The 19,986-nt window shown below is 38.0% G+C and overlaps 3 protein-coding genes across 14 annotated transcripts in view; all 3 read left to right on the top strand.

Moving 5' to 3' along the window:
• The window catches only part of tcf3a (transcription factor 3a), a 30,112-nt gene extending 24,973 nt beyond the window's left edge, over nt 1–5,139 (top strand). For 4 of the 9 annotated variants that reach the window (XM_014021098.1, XM_014021104.1, XM_014021128.1 and 1 more), the window contains exons 17-20: nt 106–238; nt 616–863; nt 2,623–2,757; nt 2,835–5,139. In XM_014021098.1, the coding sequence (XP_013876552.1) occupies nt 106–238; nt 616–863; nt 2,623–2,750 (509 nt within the window). In that variant the 3' untranslated portion in view covers nt 2,751–2,757; nt 2,835–5,139. Of the gene's footprint in view, nt 1–105; nt 239–615; nt 864–2,079; nt 2,319–2,622; nt 2,758–2,834 lie in introns of all 9 variants that reach the window. The other 5 variants (XM_014021132.1, XM_014021144.1, XM_014021137.1 and 2 more) reach the window with 3 other exon arrangements.
• A 1,382-nt stretch (nt 5,140–6,521) lies between these two features.
• uqcr11 (ubiquinol-cytochrome c reductase, complex III subunit XI) lies at nt 6,522–9,489 on the top strand. Of its 3 annotated transcripts, none has more exons than XM_014021079.1 (3): nt 6,522–6,648; nt 7,713–7,843; nt 9,056–9,489. In XM_014021079.1, the coding sequence occupies exons 1-2, from the start codon at nt 6,599–6,601 to the stop codon at nt 7,834–7,836; spliced, it is 174 nt and encodes a 57-aa protein (XP_013876533.1). In that variant the 5' UTR covers nt 6,522–6,598; the 3' UTR covers nt 7,837–7,843; nt 9,056–9,489. The 3 variants fall into 3 exon arrangements, with proteins under 3 accessions (XP_013876533.1, XP_013876517.1, XP_013876525.1); XM_014021063.1 differs by having other exon boundaries at nt 7,713–7,867; XM_014021071.1 differs by having other exon boundaries at nt 7,713–7,883.
• Nucleotides 9,490–9,922: 433 nt separating this feature from the next.
• Nucleotides 9,923–19,986, top strand: part of mbd3a (methyl-CpG binding domain protein 3a) — a 13,911-nt gene continuing 3,847 nt past the window's right edge. Inside the window, exons 1-5 of one of the 2 annotated variants that reach the window (XM_014021046.1) lie at nt 9,923–10,192; nt 11,057–11,237; nt 14,482–14,661; nt 14,840–14,930; nt 15,026–15,203. In XM_014021046.1, the coding sequence (XP_013876500.1) occupies nt 10,179–10,192; nt 11,057–11,237; nt 14,482–14,661; nt 14,840–14,930; nt 15,026–15,203 (644 nt within the window). In that variant the 5' untranslated portion in view covers nt 9,923–10,178. The remainder of the gene's footprint in view (nt 10,193–11,056; nt 11,238–14,481; nt 14,662–14,839; nt 14,931–15,025; nt 15,204–19,986) is intronic. The other variant, XM_014021054.1, reaches the window with a different exon arrangement.

Raw genomic sequence — 19,986 nt, 5'->3', positions numbered from 1 at the left:
ATTATTATTATTATTATTATTCAGCTATCTTTTTAAAATATCTGGATCTTCATTTTGTTCTACATAGTTTTAGGTCTCAGTACCTTTTTTGTCTGAACTCTGTAGTTCTGCCCGGCAACCTGACTCGCTCCAGCGGTGCGATGATCAAACGAGAGGAGAGGGAGGATGATGAGAACTGCTCCATTACAGACAAGTCAGAGGACGAGAAGAAAGACACGAAGGCCCGCCTCCGGACAAGGTTTCTAAAATTAGTAAATAAATCACAATAGTTGTTTATTTTTGTAAGCTAGCTGGATTCTAAAGAAAACAGTTTTTAAGCTTTTGATTTGTTTGGTATAAACACTGAAAGAAATTAAGCAGCAAGAGCTATTTGAGGTATTAAAAGAATAAATTTGGTAGCTGTGAAATTTATCACCTCAATAAATAGAGTAAAACTTGCCTTGTAGTGGAAACAGAAGCATGTTGTTTGAAACTGACCCTCACCCTGAAAGACAAGTGTTTGTCGTTAGATGACACTGGTGTGCCGATGTTAATTAGAAACTGGAGCATTTCTAGAACTGAACTGTACCCACACTGTTGTTTCCTTCCTTCCTCGTCTGCCACACACTCTCTCAGTAGTCTAGATGATTTGGACGATGATGATGACGAAGATCTACCAGTGGAGGTCAAGGCTGAGCGGGAGAAAGCACGGAGGTTGGCAAACAACACCCGCGAGCGGCTCCGCGTGCGGGACATCAACGAGGCTTTTAAGGAGCTGGGCCGCATGTGTCAGCTCCATCTGAGCTCTGAAAAACCACAAACCAAATTGATCATACTGCAACAGGCTGTTAATGTTATAATCAACCTGGAGCAACAAGTCCGAGGTCAGTGGGGGTCCAGGGACAAAGGAAGTGGAGGGGATGGGCTTCTTTTCACAATAAAACTTCCACACAGCTTCAACCAATGACCAGATTCTGAGTTTTAATCCATCTGGGTGACATAATCTGTTTCAAATTATGTTTATTTGTCAACATGAGCCAAAAATAAAGAGAAAATATATGAAAGGAAATGAGCTGTGTGATAGTTTTAGGACACGCCCTTTATGCAGTTCATTTCAAAATGTTTTCATTGTCTGATAACACACACACACACACACACACACACACACACACACACACACACACACACACACACACACACACACACACACACACGACTGTTGGAACGTCCCTGCATCACTCATAGCCTGTTTGTTTCCTCACACATCTGTCTACCTCACCACTCAACCTTATTTACTTTCTGTTTGCTTTATCGCTGTGTGTTTTATAAACATTGTTTTCATATAAAGCAGCATTTTAGTTTCTGTTTTATCAGCCGCTGGCATGAAAACAGAGCTGCCTGCTGTGCATTAACATGTCTTTGTGTTTATAGTTGTGTTTTTGTGCTTCATCTTTCAGCCTTTCAAACAATAACCCTTTTTTATTTTCTGATTTTTTTTATTTTGCTTTTTCATTTCCTTTTTGCTTTTTCGTTTTCCTGTTTCAGATGGCAACAGAGATCAACTCCTCCTAACTTTCTAATAAATACATCGGCTGCAGATGTATTTAATGTGCTGCCGATGTCAGCCTCTCCTGTTAGCTTTCCTCTGTGCCTCTTTCTGTGTCCTGCATTTGGCAAAAAGGTGTAACTTCCTCTCTTTCTCACAATTTCTCATTTTGCTGGACAGTCACCAAATCCCCTCAACTTCCCTCCTGGACCCTGATGATTAAGAGTTGCTTTAGTTGGTTGAATCCTGACCTGGTTAGCTTTGAGCTTGTGCCACAGACTACAGAGAGCTTTGAACAAGATTTTCCTCGTATTTTCACTGTTACATCTGAGAAGAAAGCTATAGTTATCTACCTCCGCTCGTTCTCCTGCTCTCCAGGATCTTCCTCTGGTTGTGTCTCGACCTCAAAATCAGCATCATAAAACCTAAATGTTGAGAGGGTGAAATGCCAGTTTCTCTAGAAGCAACAAATTGTGAGAACCCCCCCAGCCCAGTGAGAGTTCTGATTTGGGTTTGATGCCCCTTCCCTTCACCCCACTTCTCCTCCCCGACAGCAGCCTCGTCTCGGTGGCCGACGAGAACCTGACTGCGGAGGAGAAGGAGCAGAGGGAGCGGGATCGGCGCCTAGCGAACAACGCTAGGGAGCGAGTGCGCGTGCGCGACATAAACGAGGCCTTCAGAGAGCTGGGCAGGATGTGTCAGGTCCACCTGCAGAGCGACAAGGCCCAGACCAAGCTGATCATCCTGCAGCAGGCCGTTCAGGTCATACTGAGCCTGGAGAAGCAGGTGCGAGGTAGGTCAGCCAGGACAGGAGGATCTGTTTTACAAACGTGCGGCTGGCGTAACTCCCCTCCTGGGAAATCTGTTCTGTAACTCTGCTCCCACTGCCTGCAACACTCGTGTTGGCTCTGTCACTTTAAATATGAAGAAAGGAGAGGAAGAGGAGGAAGTATATCCCTGCTTTCTGCCAAACACTTGCACTTCCCTTTTCCCTTCTTTCTCTTCTCTCGCTTTTTCTTCAATGTTCTAATCTAAACTGTGTTTTTTTCATGGCTTTTTACCATGTTTGTGTTTAAAAGCTTTTATTTGTTTTGAAGAGCGTAATTTGAATCCAAAAGCCGCCTGCCTGAAGAGGAGAGAGGAGGAGAAAGTTTCGGGTCTGCAGCTCGGTGGAAGTCACGCTGCTCTGGGAGGGGATGGACACAACCCTGTGAGCCATATGTAACTCTCAGGTCTGTCTGCAGAATCTGTATGTGTCAGAAATCACCTTTTATTACAACTAATCACTTTTCCCTCCTTTCTTTTCCAGCTCTTTTGGCTCGTACAGCTCTTAGAACACGTGGCCTTATCTATCATTGTCGTGTCATCTCAGTGTGTGTTCAGCAGCTTTTGGGAAACACACACACACACCTCGTAACTGACAAAGCAGGTGGCCACATTCCTGGCGCAGTATAACACATCGCAGCAGAAGAGGCACATGAAATTAAAAATAAAAAACATTTCTTGATCTTTACACGATGATGCTTTGAACTGAAGACGCTGCTTTTGGAGTCAGCGGAACTCGCTTTTACACACTGGGAGCAAAACTTATTTGGATCAAAAAACTTTGGATCAATTGCTCATCTGAGTGACTTTACATTGCTGAATAGTATTGGCATTCCCATCAGAGAATAATGCGATCTTACATTCTTCCCGAGCAAAGAGGGATGATTTATATACTGCGATAGAACAAAACCTGTTTATTCATGCCTTGTTGTTAGATTTGACGTTTATTGTTTTCATGTAACGACTGAATTACTGAAGTTTAGAGACTTTTCTGCCACTGACCGGTCTGTCAAGAATACCTGCTTCCTCTTTTTGATACGCTGGGATTTCAGTCCGTTTTTCTTCAATTTTGTTGAAGTGGCTAAAAAGAAAGGAAAACAAGTTGCCACATTTCGGACTCACTTGTGCACTGGGGTGATTTATTTTTTATTGCTTGTCTCAGAACTTTGGATCCCAGAGTCTTGTCTCTTGAAGTCCTTTACATCAGTTATTTGTCACTGCCATGCAAGTGGAATGGACCGACTGCCAGGAGAGACGCAACCCAACAGAGCGAGGCTGGAGCACGGGCCTCGCTGTCAGCCTCACAGCTCGGTGCAAAGTGTCTGAAAGCATCCCTCGCTCCGACATCATTGGGAAATCACTTCCCGCAAGAATCAGAGCTGTTTGCATTTTGATACCGGACACTTATCTTGTACACGTTTAACTAAAGTATTGAAAGGGATCATGAGTGTTACTGCCATGTTTTGACAGAATTCCCTCTGTTGCCACTGACTGACTTTGTTTTGGTTGCTTTGTGTTGAAGCCTGTTGTAAGGATCTTCCTTTTTTTTTTGTTTGTTTGTTTGTTTTTTTACTTTGTAACTTAGTCGTAAGAGTTTTGTTTGTATTGTTTGGAATGCTTTATTTACTTTGTTTACATTGTTTTTAATGTAAGACGACTCAGTTTAGATTCCAGGAACAAAGTCAGGTGTTTGTTTGTTTGTTTGTTTGTTTGTTTGTTTGTTTGTTTGTTTGTTTGTTTGTTTGTTTGTTTGTTTGTTTGTTTGTTTTTGGTGCCAGTTTAGAGATGTTAGAAATGACAACTAATAAGGCTGTAACATCACATGTTGTGATATTGATCTGTTGTTTGAACGCAAACCAGTTGTAAATTGGGCTGTTCTACTATTTGTGACATTTTTTTTAATATGAAAAAGTTTTATTAGCGCAGCCCCGCCCCCTCTCCTCTCCCAGCGTTCTGACGAGCTTGTTTATTAGTTTGAGAAGTTAAGAAGGGGGCGGTCTGTAGCAAATGTTTGTTTCATTATGAGATAAAGCATAAAAAAGGATTTAAAAGAGGTGGCCTTAGTCATTTTTCTGACATGAGGAGTTTTGATAATGGTTACTCACCAGTGCCTGAACATGTCTTTGCTTACATGGTGGATGATGTTTCATTCAAGGTTTTGTAGGTTGTCTTTTTGCAATACAAATATTTTGTTTTTGTTTTGTTTTAAAGCCCTATATTTCATTATCATCTATAATATGAAGAATTATGCTCAGTGACTTCTTCTGTGCTTGTGTCACGAGTCATAAGTTGAACATTGTTGACAAATTTGATGCCGAACATTGTATTTTCATCTTTTTTGTCGTCATTTTTGCCTCAAATTGGTGTGTGTGTAATAACATACACACCTGTATGTCTGTCAGCTTCATCACTGGAAGCCGGTTACTGATGTGGAACAGTTTTCATCATTTCATCACAAATCCTGGCCAGCAGACAAACCCAGAAATGACATTTCAGTTCCTCAAACTGTGATTTGTAAAGTCACTTGTAAAAACTGGATTTTTGTCCATGAATTATGTTTTTGCAGTAACCTTGTCTCTAAATTCACACCTTCTGCTCACAGACTCTGTTCTCATGAAAGATGACCTGCTACAGATCTCTGTCTTCGCTCATGTTTGGGGACAACATCTATGTAGGGTTTGTCCTCAAAGTGCCTCCAGTTTCCTATTTTTTTATATACAAAGTAGATGTTGAGAACTGTTGTGTATATAACAGTAATGTAGCAATAAATGTACCATTTTTAAGAACAACCTGGTTTTCTTTTTTTAAATAATGGAAGAAACCTGAATTTAGTTTTCTCAAGATAAAGCTGGACGCAGTAATCCACATAAACCTCACGTCAAATGTGAAATCATAAGTTCCTGATAGATGGAGCAGCAACCAGACTGGCGTTTTTTTAAAGAGTGGATTCAACCTGGTGCTTTTGTGCCCCATTTGTTGGTTCAAAAATGTATTCTCACTCCCAGCAATGAGACCAGTACATGTAAACTTTAGGAGGAAGGTCACAGGATCATCTCCCAACCATTTTTTTATTTTATTGAAAATAATGTACAATACAAGTAAATAAAGCTTTATTTATAGAGCACTTTTCATATAAATTATTTCACAAAGTGCTGTACAACACAAAATACAACAATGCAACATTAAACATGGAGCCATCAAATATTTCCGTCCCAAAAATGTATCAGTAACAACATTGAGCCAAGTAAGAAGAGACAACAATTAAAAAAAACATATATAACAGTGTTTTCCCCATTAACTTAATAAAAATAGCAACAATAAGGATAAAAAATTCTAGAAAAAAATCCTGAAAAAATTACCAGTGCTAGGCATTATTCATACAATATTGATGCTGATGTTGTTTTAGCAGCCTATATTTGTAGTGTTTAATGTTACTAAGGTAAATTTCAAATTCCTAATAAAATACAAAAGCATGCTTACACAAGAATTTAAATTTATGTATGTAGAACTTTGTAATAATAATAATGAGTAAGTTAATTATTTAAATGTCATTTCCCATTGCATTGTCACCTGCAAAAAGTAAAAATGTGCTCATAAAAAACTGTTGCTAGCCTTCATAGAAGTGGATTGTCATGAAATGAGTAAAGTTATTCAAGAATTTCTTGGTGAATGAGCAATGCCAAAAAAGATGTGGAGCACTGGATCATCTCCCAGCCTGAGATCTTTCTGTGTGGAGTTTTAGGAATTTAGAGAAGTTGGTGAAGATGGATGATTTTAGAGGTGGAATTCCAACAATGGTTGTTAAAAAGACATAAAAGTGGTCGATGAATGTGTTGAGGATGAATTTCAGCTACATTCGCACCAAATTTACCCAAGTTTGAGCGAAGAGTCAATGCGTGATGGTGAATGTGTATTTGCTGCCATCTAGTGGACAAAAAGAAGTTACAACTTGTCCCCCGTTTATAAAGGCGAATTCAGCCGCACTGAACTGTCGTGTTGTGTCAAAACAAGACTGTAAAAATGACAGTGTCGCAGGCGCAATTTGTAATTTATGTTTTATAATTATGTTATACTTTATTGTATGTGTGTAAAACCCATTGAGTTGAACACATACCACAGGTAGTACATTTCCATTGTAAACCCGGAATTTTATTTTGTTTAAAACCGGAAGTATTTCTGTCGACACTCGGAAGTTAACTATTGAAGCAACCAACGCGTCTTGTGTCTAAAGGACATCTGACAACCAAAATGATTGAAAAACTTATAGGTGTTAGGAATGCGAGCATCGCCAAGACATGGTAAGATATTTTTTAATCGTAAAGGCGAAAAAAAAAAAAGAAAGAATTAGGTGAGCTGAACTTCGACGTAGGCTAGCTAAGGATTAGGCTAGCTGTTAGCTTAACTGAGGTCATATCTGTGTTGACGTCGGTGACTTTAGCCTCACAGCTAAACATGGATAAAATGGTTGAAGTGATTGCAAGTGCTCATTTATTTATTTATTTTACTTTTCTCAACGCAAAATCACAGGGTACGTGTTTTCAAGCCATTTTCTTTTTTTTCCGTAGGAAAAATGAGCTAGCTCGCTAAAGGGGTACATGTGTTTACAAATCGTTTCAAGTAAAGACCCCAAAGTCAAGTATCGATCTTACTTAAAACTGAAAAATGCAATCATGTTTTAATACATCATGTATCTGTAAAACAGTAAAAAGCAATTAGGGTTTGTTAACAACAAAAATACAGGACCACAAAACTATTCAGAAATAATTTGATCATTTTTAAAACTTAAAAGAGACGGGCGTTTTTCTTTTTCTGAGTTTTTAAGAAAATATGCGAGAGCTTGGATCAAAATACTTGAGATATAACAAGTCTAAATTTGCCCACCATGAATCAACAGTAGTATTTATAACAGCTAGATTAATAGAATTGAATGTGCTGCCTTGTCAGATCAGCTCATATTTGTGTGTTGTGTGACAGTAACTCACATTTTGATGCAAAAACTCTCAGACATACTAAAACTGTTGGGTTTGAGTGTGTCAACTGATCATTTGAGGCCTTTTGCAGTGATCTGCATTTTTAATTTCCCCCAAAACATAAACAGTTTTTCAAACAGCTTCTTAATAGTTTTTGTGAGCTTAAACATCAACCATGAAATGATTTAATCAATTATTTTTACACAGAAAAATATTCCAGCTGATAAGTCAGCCATTTTTTAATAACGTAATCTTTTCCCTAGATTTCTCTGTAGATTTGTGTTTTGACCTCAATCCCTGTTCCCCAATATTGTTGAAGATTTTGTTGTTGTTGTTTTCACCTTTAATACAAATAAATAAACTTGTCCCAAATATTTTTTTCTTCTTGCCAGGGCACCCAACATGGCCACTTGGGGCGCAGCTTCTTTGGTGAGTGTTATCTACTTCACGGACTGGAAGCTGATTTTGCAGTATGTTCCCTACATCGGTGGCAAATATAAGGAGGATGACGAGTGATGGCCAGGTCAGTCGAAGGGATGACATTAAGGTACTTTCAACAAAAGGTTTGTGATTCAGGCATTATTTTGTTCTCACGGCTCTGCAGGACCTGTTGAACATTTTCTGAGCCGCATCTTGGTGTCCAGAGACCAGAGCAAAGACTGTTTTAAAACTTTATTATCTATTTTAATTAAATGGTTTGAAAGAACTAACTAAATTATTTAAAACTGTAAAACATGTTGATGATGACTTTTCTTTGGAAACAGTTAAAGGGATCCATGATCAGTTGTAACATTAGACTTTATTTGATAAACATTTATTTTACTGTAAAATAAAGACTGTAAAAATACTGTAGGCTGTTTAGTTTTGTAATTTTTTAAAGTATATTTTAACACAGACAGAGCCATTTTATTTACACACGAAGCATTCTGGATAAATGATGATGTGGATAGGTCCTCAGTGTGAGCGAGCTATATCCACCCTGAAGGTTAATCTTGGACAATATCTGATGATCGACTCTTTTAAATGAAACCAGAGAGCGTTGACAGAGAGGAGAAGGTAGAAATGACTCAGCCTGGAACTGAAAATATGGATGGAGGACAACAGAGCTGCTTCATGGAAGAAGAACCTCAGTTTAGCCTGTTAGCCTTCACACTAGCGCCGACACTAAATTGCCTTATATGTATTGGCTCGACGCTAGCGCGTCAAACAAGCTAAACTGAGGTCCTCCATCCATATTTTCAGTTGCAGACTGAGTCGTTTTTGCATTCCCCCCTCTGTCATGTGGATGGAGGACCTCAGTGACGAGGGGAGAATGTGTAGCGCTGAGCTAACACATATATATGGTGATAGTGCCGGGGCTAATGCTAAAGCTAACAGGCTAAGCTGAGGTTCTTCTTCCATGAAGCAGCTCTGTTGTCCTCCATCCATATTTTCAGTTACAGGCTGAGTCATTTCTACCTTCTCCTCAATTTGCCTGTAAATAAAATGGCCCCGTCCATGTTAATTCAATTCAAATAAAAAAAATACTTTATTGATCCCAGAGGGAAATTAGGTAAAAATATATTAAAATATATTTTTAAACTTTTAGTTTAAACAAATTATACAAATTAAACAGCCTACAGTATTTTTACAGTCTTTATTTTACAGGTCAAATAAATGTTTATCAAATAAAGTCTAATGTTACAACTAATCATGGATTCCTTTAAGAGCTTTTCGTCTTTTTTTCCTCTCTTAGGTTGGCGCTGTTGTTTTTGCGTTTCTTGTGTTTTTAAAATGAAGACCTGCCGTACATAAACAACGTGAATTGTGGAAGCCTGTCCCTTGAGTTGTGGTTCCTCTTCGCAGAAGATCTCTGAAGTCTCCAAACAGCAGTTCAGGCAGCACCAATCAGTGACCATCATCACCTGCTGAAATGCATTCTTGTCATTTTATTACTACCAGTAAAGACATGATGGGAACAAACAAATGACAAATGTGCTTTTGACTTCTTTTTTTGGTCAGTTTGAAGACATTTGGTTCACAATTTATGTTCTGTGGGTCATATTTGATTTCTAATTATACTATGGAGAGACAAAGTAAAGTATGTTATTCATCTATTTGGTTTCTGTCTAATTATTTTTGTCTAACTCATGTATACCACCCTGAAGATGATTAAACTGCTGTTCGTTATAGCCCTGTACTGATATATGAAGTTTATTACAATTTATTAATGACTCATCTTATTTGTTTTAATATGGCTTTAGCTAAACATTTCTTCTTCTTCTTATATTATTAATATTATCATCATCATTATCATCATTATTATTACCTCCATAACTCTACAACAAGTCTTGTTAGGTCAGAAAGGAAATATGTAAAGAGACTACAATTAGCCCTTAAATCAAATTATTCAAATTAGCAAAATTAATAATGATCGCAAAAAAAGACTTAATTTTTTATGGAGTATAAATGTCATGAAAGCCATATATTGCTGCTGCAACAGTATTGCAGCATATTTTTAAGCCCATACAACCAAATACAAATAAAATTTTAAAATATTTTTTATGTGTGTGTTAAATAGAAACAGTAAAATGACAATTCTAGCTTTTTATTTTGTTGCACTCTGACAGTGCAGTGTTCAAACATGTCCTGAAGCGCCAGGACTAGTTTACAGTCTGGCGGCGCATGGATTGCAGTGATTAACTTGTCATCAGTCTGGCGGAGTAATCTACAGTTGTTAACCTCCTGACAGCAAGTGTCGACAGCTTAGCTGACTGGAAATTCAGGACTGCAACAACAGTTTGATAGCTTGGCGTTCATTATTCCTTATCATTTCAACCACCAGAAGAACGAGCAAGCAAAGGAGTACCACCGAGACCATGGAGCGAAAAAGGTGAGACTTTCAAATGACGGCTGCGGAGTTGTCGAAACAACACACGACGAAATGCACGCACACACGCAGATGTAACGTTGTCTTCAAACAGTCATTGGTTAAACAGGTTTGCTTTTATTTACTCTTTAGCGGTTCTGTGTGAACAAATATGTTGCGGTCTTTTTGGTTTTGTTACTTTTGGAAGCTGGCAACTTGAAATGGTCATAGTTTGGTTCATCGCACCGGACGCTGCTAGCTTGATTAGCTAGCTAAGTTTCATTGTTTACACACGCTTGACTTGCAGCGCGCGGGCCCTGGTGTTCAGACACATTTTGTTAACGTCAGATTCTGTGACCCCGAAAATCTAAACTTCCTGTCGTGGCTTTTTGTGTAATTCTTTTGATGCTATTGCTGTTTTTAATTACTATGTGAAGCTTTCTTTTTTATTCTAGGCACATTTTAAAATGAAGTTATATGAAAAATGAAACTAATATGATCACATTGTTATGTGACAGACACTGAAGTATGGCACCTGGTGTTAAATGCTGTTGGATGCACTTCAGACCTATGAACGGTCGTTTTTTTTTTTTTTTTTTTCTGCACACTTGCGAAATCTTGATAGATCAGATAAAGTTACTACGTTTCACAAACTTTGTGTTGGAAACAGCAGAACCAAAAACATAACTAAAAAAAAGGCTTTTTGTTTCTCTAAAATGTTATCTTGATTTGCATCTCAGCACAGAACTCCAGTTAAATAACTTCAGAAAACTCTGACTACAGTGACATAGTTCCTAAATGTTTACTCATTAAGAATTATTTTTTTGTTTTTAGAGAATAAAAACAAAACACTTCTGTGACACCAGTTTTCTCTGTTCATCTTTTCAGTTTACCAGTGAAGCGCATTCTCAACAAGACCCAGATTTTTCGCAGCGACCTTCGCACTGATGTGAACGCCAGTCACTCCAGAGCTGGTCGTTCCCTCCAGAACAAAGTGCAGCGGAGCAGGCACAAGCATCTCTACGACCTTAACCATCAGATCAGAGTGAGACGTTTCTTCGTTGTAGACGTTAAGTAGCAATGATTTAGTTTTTTTATTGTATTCATCATGCATGGCAGTCAGTGATTAATATTCAAGAAAACATGTTTTTCAAAATAATTAATGAAACAAAAAGTGTAACATTTCTCAAAAGTCATTAAAAAGTAGATATTTCATGTGATACGTTGGAAAAAAAAAATTGTGATGCACCACCCCACACCACTTCCTTGCTCACACACACTTCAGGGTATTTTATACTTAGTTATTTTACTTCCAGTTGAATCATCTTGTGTTTGTTGTGTTCACACTGGTCGTCAGTATTCCAGAGGTCCCCAGCCCTGTTTCTCATGGCCCACTGCCCTGCACGTTTTAGCCGTTTTCCTCTTTCAACACACCTGATTCAAATAATTTAATTACCTACTCAGAATGTTATCAAGTTTCCCATTAGTGACTTGTTCATTTCAGTCATGTGTGTTGAATCAGGGAAACATCTAAAACATGCAGGTCTGTGTGCCACAAGGATCAGGGTCAGGGGACCTTTGTTGTGGACTGCACTTCCACATATCTGAGTTCTACTTTTTTAGCTGTTAAATAGCTACATTTTGTTGTGTGCTTGCAGTCTCTAGGAGTACATAAAAGTTGAATTTAGTTTCTCCTGGTGCCTCAAAGATATCTTTACATTCTTTTATGGTCATATTTTTCAACCCATTCAGTTTTCTATATTTTCTGAGCTATTACGTCACAGTATTTGCAAACAACTTTCTAAATAAGGTCTGGATTTACTGTACCAACTACAGTTTGGTCATCTTCATTCTCTTCTGGCTCTGGGTCAGACTGTGGCTCCAGCCTATAAGACTGGATGGACAAGTCTTCCCTTGTTGACATATTTTAATTAATTTGTAAATAAAATGTTTCTGTGCTGCCAGGTGGGAAGCTGGGGGGTTGGGGGAGACCTGATTTATAAGCTTTTTTAAGAACCAAAAACCGATAACTTTCTCCTTCTAACGGCAGATAACCAATAACATGCCAGGAGATAAGACTAGTCAAAAATGGGTAAGATCATAACAAAAAGAAACAAGACCAAATCCAAATGACACTGTAAATTATACTATTTGAAATAAACTCTTAGCAAACAAATATTTATTAAAATATATCAAACAAAACAATTTCTCAAATGGACATTTTTTTTAAACAAGGCACATTAATTATAAAAAATACCTTTAACACTGGTCTCAGATTTAAACAAATAAGAGAAAAGGTCATTCCACAAGTTCAAAACAGATAATTTACTAACACAAGTTATTAAGTTTTTATTATTATTATTATATGATTTAAAACATTTTTTCTACCTGAAACAGCTTCTGAGAGAGTGTGAATGCATCACAACCGCATCATACTCACAGGAAGACAGACAGAGGGAGCGACTGTTAAGCACGGTAAACTGTGGTTAACAGGTAATAAAAGCTTCGGTCTTTAACAAGGGTGAACGGCTGGTTGTCAAGTTCCATCATTTCCATCGTTACAGTGCTTAAGATCTGCCTCCTCTGGCAATTTTTTTTTAATTTGTCCCAAGCCTCAGCAATGATTTAAGTCCCGATGAGTTCTTGAACGCTTGAACACTCATACCATAGGCACGTTATGACAGAAAATTTTAGTGGTTTTCAAACCCTGACTTTGTCATATCACGGTATACCATGAAACCGGTATTTGGCCCATGCCTAGTTGTTCTGACCTTTTTTATGTTAATAATTATAAAGTTTGTGTGTAACATACATGGTTAATTGGTAAAATAATATTAATATTTCTTAAAATGACTGTTTGTTTGTTTTTCAGCACAGAGTATTTTAATTATTGTTCTAGTGAGAAAGTTGTTTTTTCCGGCGCAGCTTTGAACGTTGCTCGGGTCGTGCAGGACGGGAAGCGGCTTGACCAAAAAGGATAAAAATAAACATGCGTTCTCATCACCGCTCTGGCAGACATGTACATATATCATCAGTTCTGTTTGTTATGATATCGGACCGACGAGTATCGCGCACCCCTAAAAGGAATAGCATCAAAATGAGTTGATCTGAGACACACCTCAGACAACGAGTGAACTAGGGGCTGGTAAAGTTAAAATATGGAGGAATTCAGACCAAAGCATTGCAGTTCCACTTTATATCAACCCAACTGGATAGATAAAATGTGAAAAAGGAGGATTTAAAAGCTGGATATGTTTACTTTAACATAATAGTTTGGAATCCTCTGTGTCCAAAATGCAATACACCCAAAAACAAACTTTACCTCCACATCTATTAATAAAAATTATAAGAAACGTTCTTGTATGTCTTATATTTTTATAAAAGTATTCATGAAAAAGATACCCAAAAATCTGTGCATGTAGACACTTGGGTTTTCTTAACAGACCTACTCAGGACTAAGTTAAGGTAACTTGCTAGAAAAATAAAACACTAATTGTATGAAATGAGTCATTTGCATTGACAGTTCTATAGCATTGTTTTTTTGTTAATGTTATGAATTTCATCAGTCATTGTAAAGGGATAATACTCCACTTCAAAAAATCCAAACAAATATTAAAACTCAACAAGCATTAAAGGTAAAATAAAAAGACAAAAACCTATTACAAAAGCTCTCTCCTAGATATAAAATGTGTATAAATAACAATAAAAAACCCTCTTCCTTCTCCAGGTTGTGAAGTCCTTCAGAAAAGACTGTACAATGTTGTCAGAGTCCCAACGTGCCCTCTGGAAAAGTCATTAAAATATCATGAGACTTGTTCACTTATTCACTGTGACCTACATAATAAAAATGTTCAATCATTTTTTTCTTGTAAGTAGTATATTTAGATTTTTGCATGTCCATTTTCAGAGTTAAAATCTTGACATTAGTTACCATTTAACATGTGATTTGAACTCCAGTGTTAAATCTTGCCATTTATTTTTATTTATTTCACTTTTCCAACAGTGTGTTGCTGCATTTGTCACTGGTAACCCTTCCCCCACAGAGATAGTTTTCTTGTATACTAGTGTGTGCACTACTAGAAGTGTCTTGAAAAACTGACCTAATTACATTTTTTTAAATCTGTTGTTAAACTAAAGTAAATTTTTTTTACCTTTTTACGTAGTCGGGCATTATAATATTTGTACACATTTCCATAAATAAAAAAACATGTTTAAACACTAACCCTGATTTGGTACTGGCATCACTAATAAGGCAGTAGTTCAGTCATACATATTTATACAATTCTCCCTAATATTTTATGTTTTGTCATTGGGTGAAAAAAAAAAAACAAGACTCCATGTTGTCTCTCCTGCAGACCAAGCCTGATTTAAACACAACACTACCAGTTCGACAAACAGCTTCCATCTTCAAACAGCCAGTGACCAAGATAACAAATCACCCCAACAACAAAGTGAAGACTGACCCTCAAAAAGCTGTGGATCAACCGAAACAAGTAACTTCAAATTATCATCTTTTAAATTCATTGCAGTTTAAATCATTTCTCATCTGCTGCAGTCTTGTTGTAATATATGGTTATTTTTACAGTATAGTAGTAATTTGTCCCAATTTAAATACCTGTACATTCAGTGTATTAAGGTATATTCTCCTAACCTGAGTTTGTGTCTCGTTAGCTGTTTTGGGAGAGGAAGTTGAGCGGGTTAAATGCATTCGATATCGCAGAAGAGCTGGTGAAAACTATGGATCTTCCAAAAGGCTTGCAGGGTGAGCGTAACTGTAAAAACACACCTGTGTTTATAGTTCAAAATGATTTTTCTCCCAGGTTGACCTTAGCTGTCTGTGTTTCTTTCTGTGTAAAGGTGTTGGTCCTGTGTGTTCAGACAAAACGTTGCTCTCTGCCATCGCCAGCGCCCTGCACACCAGCCCCGCACCTATCACCGGCCAACTCACTGCTGCAGTGGAGAAAAACCCTGGCGTCTGGCTGAACACGGCACAGCCTCTCTGCAAAGCCTTTGTAGTGACTGATGATGACATCAGGTAGGAGTGATGAAGGCTATAAATACAGACAAATTAGTTTTAAAGGTTGTTTGTGGCACATCCTTTATATAAAAGAGGTAGCAACAGGTCAAATACACTTTCTATGGTGACTATTAGTAAAGCTCATGGTTGCACATCCAACAGAGAGGTAGAGCAACAGAGTGGGTCTCTTTAATTACTAAGTCTCAATTAAAACTATGCACTTGTGAAAATATTTCTGTTTATAAATAGAAAGTAGGTGCCAAATAAGATCACACAGTTGATATCTTCTTACACATTGTAAGAGTTTAAGTATGCAACTTATAAAATGAAAGGTTGTCCTGTCAAATGATAAAGTTTAAAAAAGTTTACTCCAGTAATATTAAAAAAATGTTAATATGCAACTCTGAAATGTGGGTCCACTCTTAATGTAAACAAAGCACTTGGCTGAATCCACCAAAAACCACATTGAAATTTGAGTCACATGATTGACCTATGTCAGGCTGGCTGTAGCCTCTGTAGGTCAGGGAAGTGAATAAGCTTTAAATCCCAGAGAAGAAGTTCAGGTGGAAATATGGGGGTTAATATGCTAAATGTGGGGGGAGCAAGTTAGACAACTGTCAAGAATAAATGTCAGGGATCAATCAGTGGTGGAGCGCCATAAAGACGGATCTTAGCATTCAAACACTGTCTTTGCTAAACTTCTTCTAGACCGATAAGTTTATTGGTTCAACCTGACTTTTTTTGTTTTTTAATCTGTAAACTTGAATCAACAAAGTGTAAATACATACTAACACATCCAAACTGTTCAAATTCTTGATCCCAAAGATGTTTTTATGGACATCACCATTGTTGACCTAGTTTCAGTCAATTAAACTGTTTCTGAAGGTAAACAAACACACATGGTGGTTGGCAGTTGATCACAAACTTTGACACTAGCTGCATTTCCATTGACCATGAAAATGCACAAATTAGAATTTCGAAAATAAATTTGCTCAATGGAAACACGTCAATTTTGGAAAAACTTAAGTTTTTCGACAAAATGGTTTTGCGCTAGGATGGGGTGGTTCTTCGGCTGTATCGAAATTGGTGTATTTTACAAAACTGCAATGGAAACACTTTTCGCATCACAGGAGTCACGTGATCAAGAACTGGATGCTTCTACTGGCGAAAAAGACGACGAAGAAGAAAACAGGAAGTTGTCACAGTGCCCTGAGACAACAGTTGTTGTGACATGGCGCTATATAAATGAAATGAATTGAAGTAGGAAGAGAAGTAGAAGTAAAATCACCGAAGTTGTAAAAGAAAGTATTAAACTCACCAACTACAATTTCCCAATTGTACGTAGCCGCTCCCAAGTATAAGGGGCTTGTCACTCGAAAGCCTCCATAAGACGCCGACGTCTCCTCTAATGGAGGATGATGAGCGCTAGTGTCGTGGTAGCAATATGCATGTGTTTACATCCATTGCCGCCATGTTTGTAATGACTTATCGCAAGACCAAACATATTCACGTGACTTTAATAGCATTTCTTACTCAGGGCTCTAGAGTGTGACCAATTTGGTTGCAAATGCGACCTAATTTCCTAATAGTGCGACTAAAAAAAGTCCGGTCACACTGGTGCAACCAGTCTTTCAGTGGGGAGGAGGAGCGGTCGCCCGCTGAAACTAAAAGTTTCCATGTTCCATAAAACAAATCAATCCAGCAGTATCAACAGTCACCTGCCGACACAGTCTCCATGTCTCCTAATAACACTGCCCTCTGCTCGCAGGCTCCGCGCGCGCACAAACGTTTGTTGTTCTATCCTCATGGGGACTTTGCATTGGCTTCCATTCATTTCCCAGCCAGTTCTATAGCCAACCATAACCTCCCAGGTAGAATACACACCTGACCCAAACCCTAACCTCACCAAGCTGTGTGTACCGGGGAAATGGTCAATAATTTTCCCCATCACAGAGCAAAAACACACATGCGTGCGCGCACATGCATAGCAAAACAACCATAGTTTTTTGTTGGTTTTTTTTTCACCCAGATCGGAGTCTGAAAATTTTGTTTTTCTTTTTAACTGTGGAGATGAAAAGAAGATGTGGACGGTTGCTCGCTTTTAAGTCCATATTGCTATTTTAACAGTTGGGGTCTACTCTGAGCAGCAGATCATTTCAGCAGGACGAGGAAGCTCATATGTATGGCAGGCCGCTTTTGCACTTAATCGACTTCGCCACAGTTACAAGTATCTGAAATAGGTTCTTCTGGGTCACAGGAGGATAAGACTAGACATATTAGATATTTTAGTGAAATAATAGAAGATAATAGGATTCAACCAATGCTAATGAAATTGCAGATTTTTATGTGTTTTGTTATTTTAAAAAAAAGCTGCACAACGTTTTAATAATATTTCAGTTATTAATCATTATGCTCTGTTCATTATTCTGGTTTATCCAAGGCCAAAGAACCATAGGGCCAAACTACAGGAGTTGTCCATCTGAGGGACGTGTGTCTAAAAGAAATTTAACCATGAAATGTTTTAGATGTTCGGCTCTTAAACATTTGCACTTAGAATTTTATAGAATCACTTTAAATACTTTTCAGTAAGTTATAGGTCTTGTACAGTTCTGGTTCAAATAAAGAACTTTATGTTTACTAGATTGTTAACTAATTATTTTTGAGTTAATATTGCCTTAATGAACAGTGATTTTAAAAACCCTGTAAAACTCTGAAATGGGACGTGGTTGAAAATTTTGGTGCACCTAACTTTGTGCTGGTGCACCTAAGAAAAAATGTTAGGCGCACCGGTGCAACCAGTACAAAAAATTAGTCTAGAGTCCTGTTACTTAATGGAAACACCGCAATTGCGAAACTGTGTTTTTTTTTTTTTTTTACATTAACAGGATATCAACAAAGTTTTGCGCACATTTGCAATGGAAACRCAGCTATTGTAGAGGTGCTACTTCTTCACCAAACAGTTGATCAAATGCTAATCTGTCTTGTTGTGATAGCAATGGCGTGGTGCAGAAAAGCATTAAAGATTTTTTGATTAAGTGCTGCTTTTCTAGTGGTCGTTAAACCTACGGACAGTTGTTAATGTCTGACTGTTGTGGGGAATATAAAAGTGTTCAATCGGCATCAGACGACTCTGCATTAGTCACGGTTCACTTTCAGCTCTGGCTTTGATCATCGCTGATGACATCCTAAAAATCAAGGCAGCAATTTTCACCGAGTGTTCTTCGCTGAAGTCATCAAGAGTGGACACAACTTCCCACATTTACTGACTAACCTCTTACAGTCAATTAGACTGGTCTGTTTTATCAGGCTACAAACTCACGCTCTGTCTCACTGTTTGTATTCTAATCAAATGTGTAGGAAAGGAATTTTTTCAGGAGATTTTTCATGGATACTGTAGATCACATCTTTGTCTCCTGGGATGATGTGACAGTTACTGAACACAACACTGTCTTGTGACTTTTTAGAGTTCTTAGCAAACTAAGGGGAAACACAGTACAGTTAATGAGACGTATTAATTTGACTAAAGTAAACAATCTGAAATAAGAAACTGACTTTTTGTAATGAACCTGTAAAATTATTATGACTATTCCAATTTTTACTGTTATTAATCACTCTATCATTAATCAGTTGAGTCAGAACAGATTATGACATTGGTTTCAGTACAATTGTGTTTATTCTCATTTTTATTAGGATTATTTTAAAATTTTGTCTTGTTTTCTCCTGCGCTGAAATGAGCATTAAGTTGAATTATTTTGCTCAAACAATAGAGGAGCACAGTTTTGTCAACAAAAGCTGATTTTTATTAGTAGTTATTTTCCTTACAGGGTACATTAAACTAAAAGTCAACTGTGACGGACAAGTGTCCTGTAAGGCAGGAATAGATTAACTAGTTCTAATTAGCTGACTTTCAACCTGACTCAGTCATGCTCACTTATGGTGGATTCACACCAAACACATTTTGAGCTGAAGGAGCAGCCAGTTTACATGCTAAGTCTATGGTGGACGTGCTCTAGGGGTCGTGCGTCGCGTCACCTCCATTTTGGGCGGCGCGCAAGGAACGCAGAAGGTGTGGCAGAGCATTTTCCGCGCATGCGGTGCTGCGGAAGAAACAGACGCCAGAGTTAAAAAATCTGATCTTTTCGCCACGTCTTGACAACCAGTCAGAGAGACTCATTTTTCCACGTGACAGTTTCCTGAATGTTTCCCACTAAACCGAAACAGACGGACAGGAGATCTTTACCTGAAATCGACCGTCTGCAGTTGGATTTTCTGGCAGGATATATCAGTACCGATGTGGGTCAGCTGCTCTGGACAAAAAAAAAAGTCCGTCAGCACGCATCTTCTGGAGTGGCGAAACTAACCGAACAAAATCGCCTCTAAATCATCTGGTGAATAAATTATTTGCTGTGCACAACTTTTGCTTGCTCTTTAGTAAATAAATCAAAGCCATTTTCATTTTATCTTTATTTCACCTGCTGAGGACAGACTAGAAAAAAAAACCAAGACCCTCTTCAGACGCGCGTCTGGTCTATGTCCCGGTCTGAACATAGTGCATCCAGCTGGAGGTGTTGTGCGCTTTTTTGCTGCTCAAAACATGTTCGGTGTGAACGTAGTAGTAGGCCAAACACTTAACCTACTCTAAACACAAATCTCTCTAAAGATGTTGAAGAAAAAATCATCTGTGACTTTTGAGCCACAAGAGGGATCTTATAATTAGTTACACTGTGTGTGTGTGTGTGTGTGTGTGTGTGTGTGTGTGTGTGTGTGTGTGTGTGTGTGTGTGTGTGTGTGTGTGTGTGTG

The sequence above is a fragment of the Austrofundulus limnaeus genome, unplaced genomic scaffold, assembly GCF_001266775.1.
Source record: "Austrofundulus limnaeus strain Quisiro unplaced genomic scaffold, Austrofundulus_limnaeus-1.0 Scaffold3, whole genome shotgun sequence".
NCBI classification, from domain to species: Eukaryota; Metazoa; Chordata; class Actinopteri; order Cyprinodontiformes; family Rivulidae; genus Austrofundulus; species Austrofundulus limnaeus.
The sequence above is the reverse complement of the archived record's forward strand: the minus strand, read 5'-3'. Positions and strand labels throughout refer to the sequence as shown.

Coding starts and splice junctions, on each gene's coding strand:
- uqcr11 (XM_014021079.1), top strand. CDS start 6,599: ATGATTGAAAAACTTATAGGTGTTAGGAATGCGAGCATCGCCAAGACA. Junction 6,649..7,712: donor GCGAGCATCGCCAAGACATG/GTAAGATATTTT, acceptor TCTTCTTGCCAG/GGCACCCAACATGGCCACTT.